This window comes from Microcebus murinus, chromosome 10 (genome assembly GCF_040939455.1).
Source record: "Microcebus murinus isolate Inina chromosome 10, M.murinus_Inina_mat1.0, whole genome shotgun sequence".
Classification (NCBI taxonomy): Eukaryota; Metazoa; Chordata; class Mammalia; order Primates; family Cheirogaleidae; genus Microcebus; species Microcebus murinus.
In genome coordinates this window covers 86,037,501-86,058,588 of record NC_134113.1, presented here as the reverse complement: position 1 = coordinate 86,058,588, position 21,088 = coordinate 86,037,501, and the positions used below count along the sequence as shown (strand labels likewise).

The 21,088-nt window shown below is 36.8% G+C and overlaps 1 protein-coding gene across 8 annotated transcripts in view; it reads right to left on the bottom strand.

Moving 5' to 3' along the window:
* The window catches only part of LMO3 (LIM domain only 3), a 62,457-nt gene that overhangs the window by 37,921 nt on the left and 3,448 nt on the right, over window positions 1-21,088 (bottom strand). For 2 of the 8 annotated variants that reach the window (XM_012775816.3, XM_012775817.3), the window contains exons 2-3: window positions 20,364-20,430; window positions 14,887-15,100 (exon numbers count right to left, since the gene is read on the bottom strand). In XM_012775816.3, coding sequence (XP_012631270.1) covers window positions 14,887-15,092 — 206 coding nt within the window. In that variant the 5' untranslated portion in view covers window positions 15,093-15,100; window positions 20,364-20,430. Of the gene's footprint in view, window positions 1-14,886; window positions 15,101-18,831; window positions 19,080-19,104; window positions 19,651-20,363; window positions 20,833-21,088 lie in introns of those variants that run through there. The other 6 variants (XM_012775824.3, XM_012775822.3, XM_012775819.3 and 3 more) reach the window with 5 other exon arrangements.

Sequence of the window (21,088 nt, the reverse complement as noted above, 5' to 3'; positions counted from 1 at the left end):
TGGTAAAATTAGATAATATGTCTCATATAAATTCATGGAATTCTTTCCCCTAATAGTAGAGTCATATGATAGCTTCAAAACACATGCTTTATCATCATCCAGTAGCAGTTTATTCATTAGAACATTTTGTACCCTTCTAAAATGCCAACATATCTCGTCACATCTCATATTTGGTTATTTTCCTTCTCAAAAGGTCTTGTGACAAATCCACTGCATTAACTACCAAACTATGCCCATAAGGGTACCTGGACAATGGCTTACATTCTAAGTTATAGTAATTGTGGGTACTGCTGACCTGTCAATCTCAAATATATTTGTAAGCTACACACACAAAAATGGAATGAACAAAGTGATTCAGATTAACCAGCTCTGACTACCCATTTTAAGAAAATCACTGGGTGTGCCTACGATCCAATGCTAACAATTTGTTACGCACGGCGGTGTTACAGCTTTCTAAATGGTAAGTAACTGTTTAAAAATTCCAGAGCATTCTTAAAATGTTTCACTTAAACATTTCTGCAATAAAATCTTATTGAACTGTTGCTTTCATTAATTTTCTACAGACTAGAGAGCAAGGAATTCAAGTTCAAATTTTTTTTTTTTCTTTTAACTTTGCCTACTACTAGAAAATAAACTGTGCCTCTTTTTTAAATAAACCCCTGGCCTTGAGTTTTGGCCCCTTAATAGTAGCCTACATGGTTGACTACCCTTGGTGCTAAATTTTCTTAAATTGTATTTCTGTCAGTGTATCATTTTTTTAAGCAATGGACCCTATAATAGCAAGCACTGGTCTGTCAGGAGTGCATTTTAACAGCACGACACAAGTATTTTTCACTACAGGAGACAAACAATGATATGTATTACATGCAGTAAACACTGCCTTTGGTACATAGGGTTCTCTTAGCATTTATCTGTCTAAAATCTCACTGTGTCCTAAATGGGGGGTTGCAGGGGGGAGGGAGAGAAACCCTGCCTCATATTAATGTTGCCAGTGGCTATAGTGTAGCCACTAGAAAGAGTTCACATGCACTGTCACATTTTTCATGAAAGAAAACCTTGACTTAACATTAGATGAACAGAACAAGGCATATTAGCTCAAGCTTAGAAAGTCTCTTTCTTTCAAATGACCACCACATCTTTCTCTTACGATTCCTTTCCCAAGCATTGGTATTTTCCCCCTTTCATTCAAAAGTATCATTACCAAACAACTTGATTTTCTCTCTCTCTCTCTCTCTTTTTTTTTTTTCTGAGACAGAGTTTTGCTCTGTCACCTGGGCTAGAGTGCAGTGGTGTCATCATAGCTCACTGCAACCTCAAACTCCAGCAATCCTCCTGCCTCAGCTTCCCAAGTAGCTGGACTCTAGGCATGTAACACATTGCCCAGCTAGTTTTTCTATTTTTTGTAGAGATTGGGTCTCACTATGTTGCTCAGCCTTGTGTCGAACTTCTGGCCTCAAGCGATCCTCCCACCTTGGCCTCCCAAAGTGCTACGATTACAGACGTGAGCTATCGCGACCAGACTTCTTAGTAGCTATTTATGCTTGATTAAAAGATATTTGAGAGAGCAAAAGTCCCCAGGATGCTTAAAAAATTATTTGGACTTGTATTTATTTTCTCTTATCCTTTAAACATTGTTTTTATAATTTGAAAATATGCTATGGAGTATTTACAATTTATAAATATGTATAAATTGAAGGCACACACTTACATTTCTTTAAGAATAAAGATATAATCAAATGTTTATAGAACACTGTGAAAAGAATATCAGTAAAAAGATGTTGGCATTCAATTGTCCTTGCCACCTGAGAAAAAGATACAAAAATCAACACTATAAAGGAAACCTATAACAACTAAAATTTTATAATATAATTCTACCCTATGGGATATTAAATAAAATGCTTTACAAGACCATAGAAATTTTACATGCTAAAATGGGGAGAGCATGGGCATATAAGATACTTTAGGAAACTATCACCTCAGTTACAAAAGAAACCAAATTTTCAATAATTCTCCCAAAGATCCAAATCTACACTAATTTATATAGAGTGCGCTATAATCTTAATTTAACAACCTGTTCCAAATTCCATTACTCTCCACCGTTAACAAAATATTTTTTTCCCTATGGCCTTAAGTGCACATAGTATTTAGGCATTTTACCACTCATCTTCTTTGTAGAAGAAAAGTTGGTGAAAGAAATTACTATAGTCATAATTTTTCATATTCTTGATTAGTAATCACTCTCAAACCTCATCTTAATCTGTTCGTTTAATCTTCTCCTCATGTTTAATTTTCCCACTATCCTATCTTCATAACTCAGTGCTATTCTTCCTTCATAACAGAAGTGGATATTTGAGGATCAGCCAGTGTGTTTGACTCTTTCCCTGCGGTATTCCATGGACACCCCTAACAATTCTATCAATAGCCCTGTTACCCCTATTTCCAGCTCAAGCTTGGAGAGGTTGAATAACTTGCCTAGGAACATACAGCTGGGATATAGCAAAATGGGGCGGAGTGGAGTTCAAATCGGATTCTTTACCATGATGCTACTTGACCTGCCTCTAAAATCTAGGACTTAGATCTACCCTTACCTTGTTTGGAAGAGTTTAGGGAATTGGTAAGAGTTGGTGTGACTTTTTAATTTATAACAAAATGATCTTTACAGGAGATAAAAACAGCAGAAGAATGAGTCATAATAGGAATATGTGACTCATTTGACATTAATGTTATTGGCAGGGGAGGGGCAACACCTAATGTGGTAGAATAATGAGAAATACAGTGAAACATTTAAAATATGCTGTATGTGTTAAAAATGAATGTCGGATAAGCTTTTGACTTGAGAATCAGCAAAAGACTAAGTGGCGGTGAAAAGGAAAAGCTCAATTTACTCCTTAGTAGATAAATCTGAAAATATAAGATTTTTTAAAAAATTTTAATTTAAAATCTCTTCAGAATGTATAAATTTTTCTCAGGTCCCTACAGAAATCCAGAGTTTATCAAGAAGACAAAGCATTTAACGTATTTAGTCAAATAAGCACATGATCTCTATTCCAAAGAGAGTTGTTTGTTTAATAATGACCACTGACAAAATTATTTAAACACCAAGCAAACCATCAAGTGAAGATCAAACAAGTTTTCCTTAAAAATCAAGCTCAAATTGATCTGCTATGATCAATTTGATGAAAATCACAAAGTGATTAGGAATTTAGGTCTTCAACTCAACCAGGTCAAGATAGCAGTTATAACAGACATCCCATCTGCCGTGAAGAACAGGACTGCTAGAAACTGTAACAGAAAAAAGCACCCAGGATGCAAGTGACAGTAGGAATTAAGCTTGGTAAAGCCCTTTGGCTACCACCTCCTCCTCCTCCATTTCTGAAAAGTATGTGGGGGATTTTTTTTGCATGAAGTTTAGAGGTCACCGTTTCGAAAGTAGACCTGTTTATCCTGTATCTCTTTATATACAATCTTCTAGGTCCATCAACACAGCTTCTTAGCCAACAACCCAAGATGATATCCCAACTCATTTTATAAATATAAATACAAGCTCAAGAAGTTTGATTTGTATTACAAGTTTAAATTTAACTTTTTAAATTTTTTAAAGATGGTTTGCACACACAAATCCCACTCATAAATAGGAATGAGCATTCATCTTTTAGTTTTGAAGATTAATGCTTTGCTCTTCTTGATATATAACTGACAATAGTTAATGTTTAATTAGTGGTGGGAAACGTAAGCAAAAACAACACTCAAACATTTATCTCATCTCATCAAGAATATGCTTTAAAAAATTGTTTCAAATAACATCTTTTATGTATTTTCTCTAAATGCTAGATTTAGAAACATTTATGATAACTAGAACAAACATGTTATTTTAAATGTTTTGTAGTAGGATTAGCACAAAATTGGATTAAGCAGGGTGTGTGGCTTGACTTTAAAAATATGAAAAAGGCCATGCACCTGGCTCATGCCTGTAATCTTAGCATTCTGGGAGGCTGAGGTGGGAGGATCACATGAGGCCAGGAGTTTGAGACCAGCCTCAGCAAGAGTGAGACCCCATCTCTACTAAAAATAGAAAAAAATTAGTGGGGCTTGGTAGCACAGGCCTGTAGTGCCAGCCACTCAAGAGGCTGAGGCAGGAAAATCACTTGACCCCAGGAGTTTGAGGTTGTAGTGAGCTACGATGATGCCACTGCACTCTAGCCCAGGTGACAGAGCGAGACCCTGTTTCAAAAGAAAAAAAAGTGAAAAAAATTTACCTATCAGACATAAAATAACTGACTTCAAGAGTGGAAAATGGATAGCCTTTGAAAAATTCACATCTTGGCAATTTTTATTACCTAAGGTTTCCAAAAACCTCAGTTACATTGTGATCAGGACAAAATTTAATGATATTTTTGGCCAAGATGTTACTCTTATGAACACTCTGTTGGCCACCCCAGCTTATCAATACAGGCATTTCTTTGAATTTAACATGCAATAGTATGCTGTATAAATAGTCCATTAACCATATTAGTGGATGAATGTAGATGCTTCGACTTAAAATCAAACATACAACTATACCAACACCCATGGATTGGCAACCAACAGTCAGGTGACAAAATCCTGAGGTCTATTTTCAGATTCATATTTTACAACTATTACTTAATCACACAGGGTCATCAATGAGGCCAAATAAAACAATACCCAAGAAAACTTCCACTAAATAATACATGAAAAATAATCTCATTCAATTTAGCACATGAGTTCTGTAATCCCAAATGAAATTGATTCCATAAGAGCCTAACTGAACAACCTTTACAGCAATTCTCAAACGGAAGTATTATCACTTTCCTAGGGGACATTTAGAAATATACAGGAGCATTCTTGGTTGTAACAGTGATGAGGGTGCCCCAGGCCCACAGTGGCTGCCACTCATCTTCACCTTTCCTGCTCTTACTCACTCCAGCTGCGCTAGCAACATGATGTTCCTCAAATATGTCAGCCAAGCTCCCATCTCAGTCTCTTTTTACTGGCCGTTCCCTGTGCCCAGAATGTCCTTCCCATACTGCTCCCTGCTAGCTCCTTCCCTGACTTCAGGTCTTAAGTCATCATCCAATGAGGCCATCCCTGTCTACCCTCTATAGTATTTCAAATCCACCCCCAACACACACACAAACCTCTTATACTGCTTCATTTTCCCTGATATAGTGTTTATCATCTCCTAATGTACTTCATACTTATCTTGTCATTATCTACTTCCCCTAACTAGAATACAAGGGGAGCAGATACTTTTGTGTTTTATTCAGTGCTGTATCTCAGGGCCATGTGCAGAACCTAGAATATATAGAGTAATATTTGCTGAATGAAAAAATAGGGACAGAGATGCCAAGTATCTTGTGTGTGGGGGGTCAACTGTTGATAGTTTACCAATATCTGTGATAAGAGATGGAACAAAACAAATAGCATGAAAATCATAAGCTAACTCTTATTCTGCACCCAAAATTTAGCTATGTAGCTTGAAACTCAGCTTTTATAATAGGACTACTGGCTTACAAAAGGATTTTTACCAAGTCCAATTTTTACTTATTACTTATAACCTCCCTTCTTCAGATCTTTTCCTCATCTCTCCTGGTCATACTTCTTCTCATTCTCTATATTGGTTCCATGGGACATAACCACAGTTAAACTTTTTATGTATATTTACTTAGTTATTTAATAACAAGGGTGACTATGCTTATCAGTTATAAAAAATCTGAAAAATGATTTGCTCTTAAGTTAATCCCAAATTTCCTAGACTAAATACCTTATTTTTTATATAGCAAAATCTTGATAAATTTTACATATAAAATTAATTAGAAATATATTTTACCATTCATTATTTACAGGAATGGAGTATTGGCACTCAAATATTTCCAAGACTAAATGGTTTCACTGTAAAAGTGTTAAAGAGATAGCAAAGCATGTAGTCACAAATGTAAACCCCAATACTACCCTTTCAGCAAGGAGGCACTAGGGAAAGAAGGATTCTTCTAGCTCAGAACCCTTCTAAATTTTTTCTAACAAATGGCCACAGAAAATACTAGTTTAGGCCAGGCATGGTGGCTGTAATCCTAGCACTCTGGGAGACCAAGGCGGGCGGATAGCTCGAGGTCAGGAGTTCGAAACCAGCCTGAAAAAGAGCGAGACCCCGTCTCTACTATAAATAGAAATAAATTAATTGGCCAACTAATATATATATAGAAAAAAATTAGCCGGGCATGGTGGCGCATGCCTGTAGTCCCAGCTACTCGGGAGGCTGAGGCAGCAGGATTGCTTGAGCCCAGGAGTTTGAGGTTGCTGTGAGCCAGGCTGACGCCATGGCACTCACGTTAGCCTGGGCAACAAAGTGAGACTCTGTCTCAAAAAAAAAAAAAGAAAATACTAGTTTATAAGTTTTGAGGCAATTCAATAACTTATCATTTCATTATGTCTCCCAAAGTGCAAATGATCCTCAGTGGATATTGACATGAAATACTTATAGGCTTTAAAATTATGTTCACAACATAGTTGAGCTTCTCACCTGTGAAATGCAAATAAACCTGCCCATTGAAAATAATACTTACATATTTAGTGTTAGACGTTATAACTGCTTTTCCATTTATTTCCTTACTCTCACCCACCCAAGTAAAGGAACAGGTACTAATCCACTCATTTCACCTGGTCTTCATATGTAGCCATTGGTCAGAATACATTTGTATTGAGCAGTTGATAAATACAAAATAAGTATTATGCTCAATGCCATAAGGTATTTTAAAATTTAAAAGTCTTGATCCTTCTATTTTGGTGAAATGTGAGCTGCTTTCTAGAAGCAGAAACTTAAAAAATGAGAGAGATTTCAAAATCTTTTAAAAACAAAAAATAATAAAATAACCTCAAAAATAGACAAATATGCATCTGCTAGAACTGCTAAAATAAAAACATAGCATTATTGTTCTAAAAATTTTAGAAAATAGGAATAAACCAGTGATATCTAAAATTAGCTTTCCCTTCTTGATGTTGCTTGTTGGGATCCCATGGCATAAATGAGATGGGAATTTACTTTTTCTCAGTGGTATTCAGATTACTATTAAATGTTATCATTAGCACATTTTATGAAGTTCCATGCCCCCTTACTAGTCCTTGTCATATTTGATATTTATGTTTACTAAAACTGATTTTGTTTTTATTAATAGGATAAGTTTAATGTGGATGATGCTTTACTGCATTAGTAATAACAATTTTACTTAAATATGGCTTTGGTGTACTCCTCTGCAAATAATCTTTGAATTCCTAAGAGTCTTTTATTTTCCCAGTAGCCCAGTTGGAGAGTTTTTAATATTAAATTGAATCATAACAACACATGCTGATTAGAGTCTAACTTAATACATGCAGCTTAATGTTAATTTTCCAACTTCAAATCAGGGATCTGACTATTCCAAGATGATTATTCATCTCAAGTGTGATTTTATTTTAAACTTGTAAAGCCCACAGCTAGAGATTTTTGCATCAGAAAAAAAACTAACATGATAGAGCAAAGGAATTCAGCGAAAAGATTTAGAATCTTTATATAACTACAAAAATATTGTTGAGAAGAAAAAGATTTCTCAAGAAGTTTTGACAATATAGGACAGAAACCAAAAGTGGCACAGGTGAGTACCCAGTTGAGTGATGTCACGTAGGAATACAGTATATATTTTTGATAAATGTACAAAAAGGATATGCTTGGGTCTTAATTCCTTCAGAGAAAAGTTATCCATTAATATCAGTAATAAAGGGGAAAAGCCAAAAGCAAAAGAAATTATTTTAAAGTAAGAAACGAAAATCTAAATGCTACATTTCTTGCTTCACAATGTAAACTTCTACTTCACAATAAATATCTTATAAATATTTTGAAAAACTGGCCAGGTAGAGTGGCTTGGGCCTATAATCCTAGCACTTTGGGAAGCAAAGGTGGATCACTTCAGGTCAAGAGTTTGAGAGCAACCTGAACAATACAGCAAGACCCCATCTCTACAAAAAATAGAAAAATTAGCCAAGAGAGGTGGTGCTGCCCTGTATTCCCAGCTACTTGAGTGGCTGAGGCAGGAGGATCACTTGAGTCTAGTAGTTTAAGGTTGCTGTGAGCTATGATGATGCCACTGCCCAGGCAATACAGTGAGAAATTGTCTCAAAAAAAAAAAAACAACTTTGAAAAGAGAAATTCATGGTTAATTATCAAAACAAGTACATTACAATAGTAGAAATAGAAACAGAAGAACAGATAGTATCAAACTGCCAAACTCCAACAAAGCTGAGAAGAACAGAATTGGATGATAAAAATCACAAAGGAATAAATTTAGGCATTTTATAGATTTATAAAACTTGTCTTTCATCTTAGAACGAAGATCCTATAAAAATAGAGCAGTGCTATAGTTTGCAGTACTAAGAAATTAGCTGCCTTCAAGTATTTGGATTTTTACAAGTTTCAAAGCTTACCAAATTATGGTATCTGGCTAAAGTCAATGATGAAAAAAAGTAATGCCCATTCCAAGGTTATATAGATTCTAATCTCCATAGGTGCAGCATATATATATACACCCACGCTTCTTCAAATACTTAACAAGGGGAAAATCCATGTATCAGCAGAAGCAATCACTTATATAAACCAATTTTTATAAGGCAATTAAACTAAAAAAGGAAAAAGAAAAAAAAATGCCTTTTTAAACATGGCTAATGCAAATGCTATTTTTAAAAAGATACCTAGCCAATTGAACAGAGTATTGCTATTTTTATTTTTACTTGCCTTATTTGCTAGATCTTGTCCAGCATTTGCACTACATATATTTTAATATATATTGATAAAAGTGAGAAATGTTAGCTAATTTTTTTAGAAGATGGGATGAGGTTGTAGTGTATGACTTTGAATAATAGAAGATAATCTTACAGAAACTGGAAAAATGTTTTCAAACCAAATACCAAAATAAGGCTTCAATGCCTCACAATGTAATGAATACAACAGTCATTTAGGTTGGTGCAATTCTTCTTTTAGGCTATATAATTTTTATGTGAGGCAGAAAACTGAACTACATAATACATTTCTACAATTTATATATTCATCAAAACCATTTACAAAATTACTACTTTCAGCATATTTTTCAAATGAGATTCCTTAACAAATTATGTTTATGCAGTCAAAACACAGCATTAAAATTTATTATTAGTCACTTAATGGAAGTTAATGGTGAGTTTATAAATGAAGTGCTGGCTTACTTTGATATATTCTAAGAGCAACCAAAAATAGAGATTCTTTCCCAGAATTCTATGTATTTATAAAGTGCAAAATAAGCAATTTTAGCAATTCTCAAATGTAGTTCTTCCAGATGCATTTAATCCTAAATATACTTGTAGAAACAGAATATTTTTCTGCTAAGTCAGGTATGTCTAACTTATCCATCTTATGTGTAAAAACTATCCTGACTGAAGTATTCCATGCATTATAAAAAGATAAAAAACTGTAAAGATGTAGAAACAGTATAAAGTATTTTTAATACTCTTGGGGGATGGTGGTGGAATTTTCAGTAAAAATAGCTCAAGTTTATAAAACAACCCAAAACAAAAAGCCACAAAAGTAAAATAATTACATTAAATATATACTCACTCACTGAAAATGGATGTATTACAGAAATAAGGATAGAAAAATACTGCAGATATATTTACAAATGAGAAGAAATTCTATATGTGCATCAACTATTTTTTAACACAAATTGTTACAGGGAAGTTGTCGCTCAGGAAGTCTAGTCTGAATCCACCAATTTTTTTCCAGAGTGAGGGCCATTCTCTCAATGTATTGTACAAAACAAAATTATCACTCCTGATTTAAACTGGTGCATGAGTAGCTTCAGCCTAAAATGTCTTAAACAGAATTCAATAGTGCTTTCCTACAATAAAGGGGAAATGGACTTAATATTGCTAGTTTTTATAAAGCTATACATAAGGTAATTCATATAACAGAGCATTTTTGATAGACCATAGAGTCCAATATACTCATATGTCAAAATATTTCATAACACTAAGATTAACTTAGACCTTTAAACCTGATAAAACTTATGATTATAACGTGTTTAAAGAGCTCAAATGAAGCTCGTAGAGAAAAAGTTTATTTGTAAGGCATTTCAATCCATATGAAAGCTTAGGTTTTCAGAATTTAAAACAATGAAAAGTGATTTTTTCCAAATAATAATAATTTGCTGCTTTCCAGGGAAAGCATTTCCAAATACCTCATGTTAAAAAAGTTGGCAATGAAGGAAAAAAGAAGGAATACTTTATTCAACATTAAAAAATAATCTGTGCTGTGAATTGCCAGACAAAATAATATTAACAGCATATTCATATTTACTTTTAAGGCTGTAATTATGTACCAATATAAATTTAACATTATATAAAAATGTAGAAGTACCAGGTTTGATCAGTGTGAAATAAAGTTATAGCTAGATTTATACTCTATGTAGTATTTTAATTCTTGCTTTTAGAGTTATTATATTATTATATTAAAGCATATAAAATTTGTAGTCAGCATAGCAAGCTTCAAATCATTTTAGTTAATTGGCAACTATAGTGAAGCATGAAGCATCACCCTTTCCCAGTTGTTCCATTTTAAACAAATTATCCTCACATATAAAAATAGCAAATTGCATTAAATTTTATATAAGACATTTTACAGCTTCTTATATAGGAACAGCTATAAGCAGCTTTCATGGCACATACCACAGCACACAGCTTTGAATAAACTCTCTGGCAAGATATCATTCATAGAGATACAAGATACAGCCTATATCCACTTAGTGCTTAAAAAATACCACAAGCAGTTGCAGGCCCAAACAAAAAACAAGCAAAAAATGCCTCAAAATTTGAGTGGTAAGTGCTGATATTCTTTATTGCCTTCAAGTCGAAAAGTAAAGTATTTTGATATTTCTCCTTGTTCTATTTAATGCTTGCCACAAAGTCCTAATTCTAAAACTCTGGTTATACGTTGACTACTTTATTCATATTTTCCAAACTGAAATAAGGCTGATAGATAGCACTGCTGAGAGGCTCTTAAACATCATTATTAAAACTTTGCTATAATTTTTGCAGTAATTTTTAAACTACATTAGACAATATCATCTTGAGCTCTAATTTAAGGTACAAAGATGTTTCCATGTCTAAATTGGCATAAGCTCACCTTTAAAAAAATAAAAACTATTAAAATGCTTTGAATATATTTTTAACAGATATATTTCTGGGTCTTGGCATGTAAATATTGACTGGCAGATTGACTTCATAGTTGCAGGCAGAAAGTGTGTTAGAGAAGGTTTTAAAAAGTCAATCTTTCTCTTCCTTTATTTAATGAGTTTCCGAAGGAGGCAAATAATCCTACAAATGGGTAAATTCTGTCTCATCAGATATGTGTATCATACGGCAGCAAAATGAAAGATTATACCAGTCCAGTTATGGAAAGTGAACAATTCTGCTGTTAAGATTTGAAACTCAATGCACAAACTAAAGAATATTTTCTTTTCTTTTTCTTAAACATAGGTAAATGTGCCACAAAAGAGAAAAGAAAACTGAAAGAAAATAAAATTATCTGCAATTTAGCTTCTATAACCCTTAAGAGATATCTTACAATCTAAATTCTTATATTTTCGTATTTAATATCTCAAATCATCATTCAAAGAACTTGTAAAAATATGTCATTATTACTACTCAAAGTAACACAAATAAAACACAGACCTTCAAGTCTCATTGCTCATAATTAGAAATGTTTCTTTTTTCTTTCTTTCTTTTTTGGAGGGAGATGTTTAATAGGAAGTTAACTACAATTGGTAAAAATGTTTTACTTTTCTCTAGATATGAAAAATTATCTGTCTGAGGATAATACTTGTATACAATAGTTTACTAGTACAAGTAAACTACTTTTTTCTTTATCGTTTTCCATATTCCTAATTAGGTGACTAGTGACTTAAACAGAGAAATACAAATATGTAAGTTATTTATGGCCTGTTGGGTGCCTCAGAGAAATTACATAATATCCAAAGGCCAAAATTAAATAGTTAAACATTGGCTGTGCAAAATACAAAAGGGATATATGATGAAATGAACTAGGAGGAAAATGAGAAAAATTATTTTCAAAGCTCAGGAAAATAGCCATAGACTACTACTTGTTCACTGATCATGTTACAGATTTTATGTAATTAGGTAAACAATTAGTAACAACTTTAGATGTACCTCTTTTTTTTTCCCCTCAGTTAATTTCATCCATCTCCTAAAATTATACCTGTCACACAGTAAGCATTTAATAAACATTCCAGATTGACTATTTATCCATAATCGAAAAAATTATAAATAAAATCTGCTTGACTGTATTGTTTGATTTAACATACAGAATCAGGCTATTTTAATCTGCCAATAAGAGACATAATGCTGTCGAACAGCTACACAATTTCACTGAGACACATGCTTTCTACATAAAACTAAATATCATATCTGCAGCATAATCTATAACACAAAACCCAGTGTTTCACACACATACCAATTCTCTATTTCACTGCTGCAATTTTAAGTGTTGATGAAGTTGCCAAAGAAGTCACTGTTATATACAACAAACGTTCAGTTTAAATAAGGGATAAGCTTGCTGTTAACAACTTAGTTTGAAATGTTAACAACCCTTAGGCTGTTAACATAACAACTGGCCATTAATGTGGTAATGACCAATTTAAGAGGAAATTGTACTCTAAGAAATGAATATATTGGCAATCAGGACAAGGGTTTATATTTGAAAGAGTACAAAATATTTTTAACAAGTTAACTAGCATTAAATGTTTGAGCCTAACAGAAATGAACTAAAAGTTATTCCACAAAAAGCCACATACACTCTTTTAGAGATATAAAGATCTCTGATACGAAAACTATTTTGATAAATTATCTTCAACAAAACACTTACTTGAGACTAAGTAAGTACCAGTTTAACATTGTATTTTTTCCTACCGTAAGGAAAAATAAAACACATTTAAGCTTACTTGCTCTGCTCGCTGCTATGTTGACAACTGCAAAGCAGTTTCACCCACAATACAGGTATTTATTTCACTGGCGAATTTATATCTTTGATTTTAAAAAATTCAGAAATTTCAAGAAACTTTCTTTAAAGTTTACTTAGTTTTGTCTTTTTTGTTTATGAAAACACCTGGGCCACATAAACTCCTTGTTGGGAATTGTAACATGAATCCACTTGAGATACTGAAATTGTAAACAAATGTAAAAGTCAAAAGGAGTCAAAAAGCTGTGACTATCAGTTAGCATAGGTAAAGCAAAACTAGAATGCAATGTGAAATCACAGAAAGCAAATGCAAATGCATTATGTGGAAATGAGGCTCTCGTTCACAATGAGCAGAGGAGAAATTTTTATTTCAAAGAGAAAAGTTCAAGGCTGGAGAGTTCTAAAAAGAAATCACATTATGCGTTAATTCTGATTAGTTGTGCCAACACAATGAGGAAAATTCTGGCTGGGGAGAGTTACTCCTCACGGGTTGGCACCTTGCATGCATTTTGTGCACTTGGAAGACAGAGAAACAGTAACAAGTGGCCATAATTAGTCAGGAGGCTGTCAGATGAGACAGTGCTAAGAGCGAGAAAGAGTCGAATCTGATAAACAATACTAGTTTCACCCTCTTGTAACTACTATTAATCAAGCAATACATTTTTATATATAAAGATTGAATCTGACTGAAAATAACTGAATTATAGACTACGAAGGACCAAATTCTTTAGATAACACCTCCCCCAATGACCAAGATGGTTAAGGAGTTACTGCTGATTGATAAATTTTGTGTCATAAGGGAAAAAATTCAAAATAAATCGCTTAATGTCAGCCTAGAAAAATGATTAATTGTATTAAATATGAAAACCCAAATGATGCCATATATCATTTCCCTAATTTGATAGATCCTACTTTATTAATATAAGTAATTTGCAGCTGAAGCAAGTCACAAAGTTGCCTGAAAAGCAAAATAATTTTTCTTCAACAGAAGTTTCGTGTTGAGTCCTTAATGCTGGGGAACAAATTTAGTTGGCTTCATGGCTTCAGAACCTGCATTGTCCTGCAACTGTTCAGATGTGTACAGTTTGGAGTGTGGCTATCATTTCCCCATAAAGATTGCGGTCTTTGTTATTATTCATAAAACTACTGGCAAGTCTGAGGCTGTTCAACGCCCAGTGATATCTTTGTGATGACCATTTAGAAAGTCATGGGTGGGGGGGGGGAAGATATATCTACTCTTGGGGAAAGTTTTCAAAACTGTATAATAAATACACTAGTAATTACCAGTTAAGAATTTGCACCTGACCTCCTCTGACAAACCTGAAACAGAAAGGAAAGCTGAACAACTTTAGAAGGATAAATTCAAGTCCAACTAAGAGGCAATAGTTAGGCTATTTTACATAGTATATTGTTCAAGTGAGACTTTAAAAAAAATAAAGAGTTAAGGTGTTTCACCAAACAACTAATCCATTCCTTTGTGTGATGCTCAGCCTACCTTTCTTCTTAGGTTCTAAGGAGAAACTTGCATGCTGATGGCTACCAAACACATCTTTGACACTAACTGGCTGCTTCCGCAAAAGCCGTGGAATAACTGATTCCTAAAGATGAGTACAGCAGGCTAGCCAAGTCGAAACATTTTAGACACTATGGTTTGTTAGCTGTTCTCTAAGTGATTTAGGTAGCACACACACTAGCCAACATTTTGAAGGCTGACAGGTCAACATCTTTCAGGAATATAAGCTGGTAGTAAGGAAATAAAACAAACAAACAAAAAATACACTTACAAAAGTACTTTAAAAGGCATCCAGTCATCACTGGCGTGCAAGGGTAATTCCTACCTCAGATAGTCTCTGCGACAAAGGATAAGATTAGCTTTAGTGTACAGGGTGGAGCCCACCTCTCCCAAGCGACAGTCACAGCACGCACACTTCAGGCAGTCTTCATGCCAGTATTTGTCCAGTGCCTTTAGAAGATACCGGTCCTTGATCTTTCGGTTGCAGCCAGCACAACCTTTCGGCTTGGTGTCTGGCTGGACTGAGAGCATTTGTATACCTAAAGGAAGACAAAAAAAAAAAAAAAAAGAGAGAGCTGAGACTACCAGACAGAATAAAACGATGTCAAAAGACCTCAGACAAGTTAAATATTTAATAGTGCCTTCTTCTACAAGTGTCAGATTTTCTTTTTCGGGGCTGTACTTGAACTAAATTTGGGGACCAGAAAGTCTCAAACTTTATAAAGTCCTAATTAAATCATTTATAAAAATATACCTATAAAGTGGGAATAATAATGAGTTCATGTTGTACGTGGCAAGTTGACATTACATATATGAACTTAAGTAATATTGAATCATTTCATAGCGTCCTCATTTGCCACATAGAGTAGTTCCTTTATGTGAGTGAATGGCTAACGGTCTGAAAAGAAAGCTATTTAACAAACTAATCCATGCACAGTCTACAGAAGTCAAAAATGAGTTTTGCTTAAGTAGTTAAAAATTTCACTTAATATGTACTTGATGGTAGAAAGAGACTTCACAGTATGGTATTACACTAACCTTACTCAGCAGTAGAATGTTTATAGTTAAGTACACATCATAGCCTCCCCAAAAGCCCATCTACCCTATTTTCTTGTTTGCATCCAAATACCTCCTTCCGTGTCCCTGATATTTCAAAATATTTATTATGTTAAAATAAAAAAGATTTATACTCACGAGCATCAGTCAGTCAGTGCCCATATTAATGACAGATTACTTAACTATGTACTGCATGCTTTTATCTAAAACTAATGCATAGGATTATATAATTTATCACCATAAACATTCACTTATTTATTTTATAGGGGAAAGAAGAAACAATAGAAGGCAACATCCAAACATATTAATATATAAAATTATACAAACACATATAAATATATTATTTACATATGTTATACATACCATATGAGACATATGGGCATTTATATATTTTACAGATTATCACCATCACAAATAAGGAATCTAGTTGTGTTCCATGGGTTTTACAACTTGATTGAAATCTTTCCAATGAATGAATATACACCTTTGAGTTTCTTCTTATTTCCTAGGTATTAAATGCCCAGCCTCAAAAAGAACCTGGACCAACTATTCAAAGCCTCATATTTCTCAAATAACTCATTTTAAGCACTATAAAATACTGCAGACATCATCAATTCCAAATTCCCTCATTTTACAAATTATGTTACAGAGGCCCAAGAGAGGTTAAGGGACTCGCTCAAAGCTGAATGACAATTGAGCTGTGGACCTTCTTACAGTTCAGTGATCCTTGTGCTATGCTACGCTGCCTATCCTAGGCACAAACTTTTAAACTGGGATGTAGAAGGGCACAAAACACCAAATGCGCGTGCATTTGAAAGAGTTTCAAGAGAAGAATGTATTCCAAGCTATAATCTGCATTTTTCTGTGCATTCCCCTTCTCCAAAATAGCTAAACCCTCTGCAGTTTCCTCTGATACCTCATGATGAAGGCTTCACCTCCATCATAAACTTCACCACCTTTTTAAAAAAAAAAAAAAATCACACTGATAAGGGACATCAAGGCATCCCCATAGCTGAACAACTTTTCTAGTGACAGATAATATATGAATTGCAGATAATATTGTTATGATTTTGAACTTTCCTTAGAAAATAACTTGCCTGGTAGAGCAGTAGAGTAGGGAATGGCAGGGGAAAAAAGCAGGGTAGCTGCTCTGTCTGCGTCCTCTGCATAGCCGTAGCCACCGGAGCAGCAGACTAGCAGCTGGATTTGTACAGAAGAGCAGGTGGTATCCCTATATAGCCTGCTTTCTGTTCCCTTCCTTTGAAGGAGCTAAGGGCCTAGTGTAGATTAATCATAACCCTTGATAGCGCTGCTAAATCTCACTCTCTAGAACTTCTAACAAATGAAGTTTCTTTGATCAGAACTAGTTATCCTCTTCTAGCAGGGTTCCACAAGGAATGAATCCCATTAATTACAGTGCAGAACAGACCCAAGTGCCTCTTAACCATATACCTGGGGGGAGGGGGAAATTTGGATTTACTAAATGAAATTCTGGATTTCATTATTGAAAACACCCAGAGATATGTTAAGTGTAGCTATTCTAGCTCTCTAGTCTGTAACATTATTATTTTCTTAAGCCACAAAGCTCAAAGGTGAAATTTTTTTTTGAAATCCTTCTTAATAGTAGCTAAGCTATACTTCTCATAGTTGTGTTTCAGTCACCAAGTGCAGAAGGTCACTATCTTTATTCAAAATGCTTTGCAACCAAGATAGGGGATACCAACACTTGGCACAAGAAACACTATCCTGCTTGTCTGCACAAAATGTTTTTGTTGTGTTGACATTTTAATTTAGCACTCAGAGGCCAATTAATATTTGAAACTCTTACATTCTGTTTGGCCTTGGGCATAAAAGGAGTTCGATCTTATACACACCATCCCGGTACCTTCTTTTAGAGAACATCGTGGCATTTTCTCTTGAAAATGGAATCTTTTAAATTCTATGCAAGTTAGCAATTGTAGAAAAAGAGCTATATTATAGTCACCACATTGCCATGTACCCAAAAGGCATAAAGCAGTCAGTGGCCTCCCTTCTTCCTCCAGAAGAACACGTCTAGGTAGAGTTATGTGTTCGGAGCTGAGAAACATTTCACAAGTTGCTCAGAGCACATCAGAACTCATAACTAGTTTTAGATTGGCATGTAAATTGTTCTGAGGGAAATTCTTATTGCCTCTGAGACCCTGCCATTCTGAGTTATTTGACAGTTTAAGGGAAATCATAATTAAAAAAAAGACATAAATAATAGCCTGTGCAGTGTGGTGTGCAGAAATAAGTAGAACCATTTCATTTAAACTCTGGTGAGCTTTTAATTGCCTGGATTGCATTGTGAGGCGGCCTAACGGTTGATTGCCTCCATTATGTTCCCTTGTTCTGTGCCATTCATCCGCACAGTCTCAGCTTCAGTAGTTAACACAACAAAGTAACCACAACTCCACAACACACAGGGGTTTAAAATAATAATAATAATAATAAAAGATTTGCAGCACTTAGACACAGTCTTTTATATTTTTGGACTAACTACACAGAGTGAATGGAAAACATTTTGTCCCTGTCGGAAAATTCACAGAGGACAATTTGGGAGAGGGAACAGGAAGAGGGAATACATAAAGGGGGTTGGAAGAGAAGAGGTGCCTCAGAAAGATGCTAAAATGGGAATGCAGGTTCTGCAGCTGGGAGCAGTGACACAGATTAAAAGAATTTGGCCAACACGGCCATTCGATTGCCAAGAGGTACCAAACAAAAGATTTTCTCTCCTTCTGCCCATCTTCATCCTCTCCCCAGCCCCCAACCTGGATTGGAAAACTGGATTGGGCCTAAAAGCTTGTTTCTCTCTGTTCACTGGCCCAGAGCATCCCTACAGGCTGCAGCCCCCTAAGGGACAACAATGCAAATAGATGTCCCCAGATCTCAGGCACTGGAGCTGCTTAACTCTGTTCTGCCCCTTCAACTCCCACCCCCCTCCCTTGCCCTCCACACCCCCCTTCCCTTTTTGAGCAATGGAGCTGGGAACCAATTTGATTCCCTTTTTCTCCAATGCAGCTGCAAGGCTCAGAGATACTGACATTTTTCCACTCTTATCAGTTTAATTACAGTTACCATGGCAGCAAAGTGCTAGTGCTTGGCAAAGGCCAACAAGAGATTTGCAAGACTGAGTTCAATTTTGATGCAGCTCACATGCAAAATAAAAAAAAAAAAAAATAAGAAACATACATACACTCTAACAAAGAATCCCTTGCGGAGTTTATGCTCCAGCCTTTTGTGATTGTGTCTCTGCAGCCACACAGGGACGGTTTGCAAAGAATGTAGCAGTATTTGTTGCACCTAGCAAGATTAATTGGTTTAAGCAGCAGTCTTTCAAAGCAGTTACAACAATAATATTTCGGATCTTTTAGAAAGACACAAAAGCAGAGGAAGGGCAGAAAGGCTTTTGAGCAGCCAAGAGTGCAGAGCGCCGGCAAAGTGCATCTATGATAGATTGTAACCTTACCAAAACTTTTCTCCTTTTTCTGCATGAGTTGACTTAGGCGTGCTGGAGTTGCAGCAGCTTCGCATTGAGCACCCAGCCCAAAGGTAGAAGTGGAAGGGGGTCTCCTCGATTTGGCTCAAGTGTGGACCTGGTGCGCAGCCTACACCGCCGAAGGACCGACTATTGTGAAGCCACTTTGGGAGCAGGTCTGAGCGGCGGCAGGGGGTGGGGGAAGGGATGAGGGCGGCCAGACCAGACACGGCGCACACACACGGAGCCCCTCGCGGTGTGGCAGTGTGCAAAATGATGGCGAATGACAAAGCCACTTGCTTCTCTAACTCTGCCCATAATCCTAAAATCCCAGCGGCCCCTTTTAGCTGCCTGGTAACAAATGGATTTGATTAAACTGTCACATGCAGCGTTAGCATAGCATATCATGTTCAATATGAAAAAGATCATAAATCTGACTTGTGTTTCGTAACAGCAATCTGGGTAGCCCCTATAAAAAAATGTGCTGCATCAGTTTGAATCCCCACCTATTCGGACACAGGCACCTTGTTCCAGGGACCCCCTCTCTCTCTTCCGGTCACTTCTCCCTCCCCCCACCCCCCCCAATCCCCAAACACAGTCACTTTTCCCTCGCCAAGGAGCAACGCTTTGTTATTATGGCTGCGTGGAGACAGAAGTGTCAACTTGAACCAAAAGACTGAAATTGCAACTCTTTTCTTGGGGTGGGGGTTGGGGGGCGAGTGTCACAAATTCCAGCAAGTCGGGGGGTGGGGGGTAGGGGGTCCGCCAACCCACCCAGGACTGGATTTCCTCCCTACGGGGCTGGGAGCAAACATTCCCCGGTTCCAAACTCTCCCTGCCCCTCTCTCCCCGGGAGTCCGGGGTGTGGAAATGCTGCAGTTCCCGGTGAACTTTGGGATCCACTCAAGTCGGACTTGAGGCGTTCCGCGCCGCGGCCGCTCTCCCTTCCTTCCATCCCTACACCGTCCGCCTGCATCTATTTCATGTCTCATCATAAAAATAATGAAGCCTCACATGATTTAAACAAAACCGTCTCAGCAGAGCCGCAGCAGCCCGCGTGAAAGTTGCAGTGCGGAGCTGGGCTGCGTGCAGCTCCAGTTTACGCCTCATTAGGAGAGAGGCTGGGGAAGGGGGGAAAAAATAACCCACAACCCGCACACGCACGCGCGCTCCCGCACACACACACACACACACACACACACACACCCCGCAAATCAGCCGACGCGTGTGCACACAGTTGCTGCACTTACCTTCTCAATTAAGCGATACAGGGGGAGGCCGTTCAGTAAGCACAGTGGCTGCTTTGTAGCGCTTCTCCTTGGGAAAGGTCAAAAAGAAGCATTGTTTGAAAAAAAAAAAAAGACGGGGGAGGGAATCTCTATCTTTTTTTTTTTTTTTTAAGTTTAAAATAATGAGGTCCTCAAGGATCCGCCAAGTAATGGTGTTGACCGCATCTGAGCCACAGGTGTCCTCCTTTTAGGCAAACTGCAGTCCGAGGAGGCTGTCTCCCTCCGTCCTGGCTCAAAACAACTTACCCCAGCAGCCAGCGAGGAGCCGAGCAGAAGGAAGCCCCGGCTCTCAGCTGCAAAACGCAATCCCTTCCCAGCCAGACATAATACAGCCAAAGAAAAGGTCACCCAGTTATTACTGAGCCGGCGGAGCCCAGGCAGCGCTTGTCAAGACCACAGAGAAGCAGCTCCCTTCCGATTTAAGACTATTTACCTCTCGCCCCCACCCCTCCCCTCTGCGCTCCCTTCCTCCTCTCCCGCCCTCCCTCTCTCTCGCCGGCTCCCTCGCTCGCTCCCGCGTGCCGGCTTCTGCAGCTCAGTCAAGTACAGCCGCCCTCGGAAAGTGCAAAAGCAGCCACGAGACGGATCGGGCTTTGTTGCTAATTTCCCAGGGTGAGAATTTACAAGCCCGCGAGTGCAGTCGGCGCAACCACTTGCAGACGCTGCCCGCGAACGCTGGGGACGAC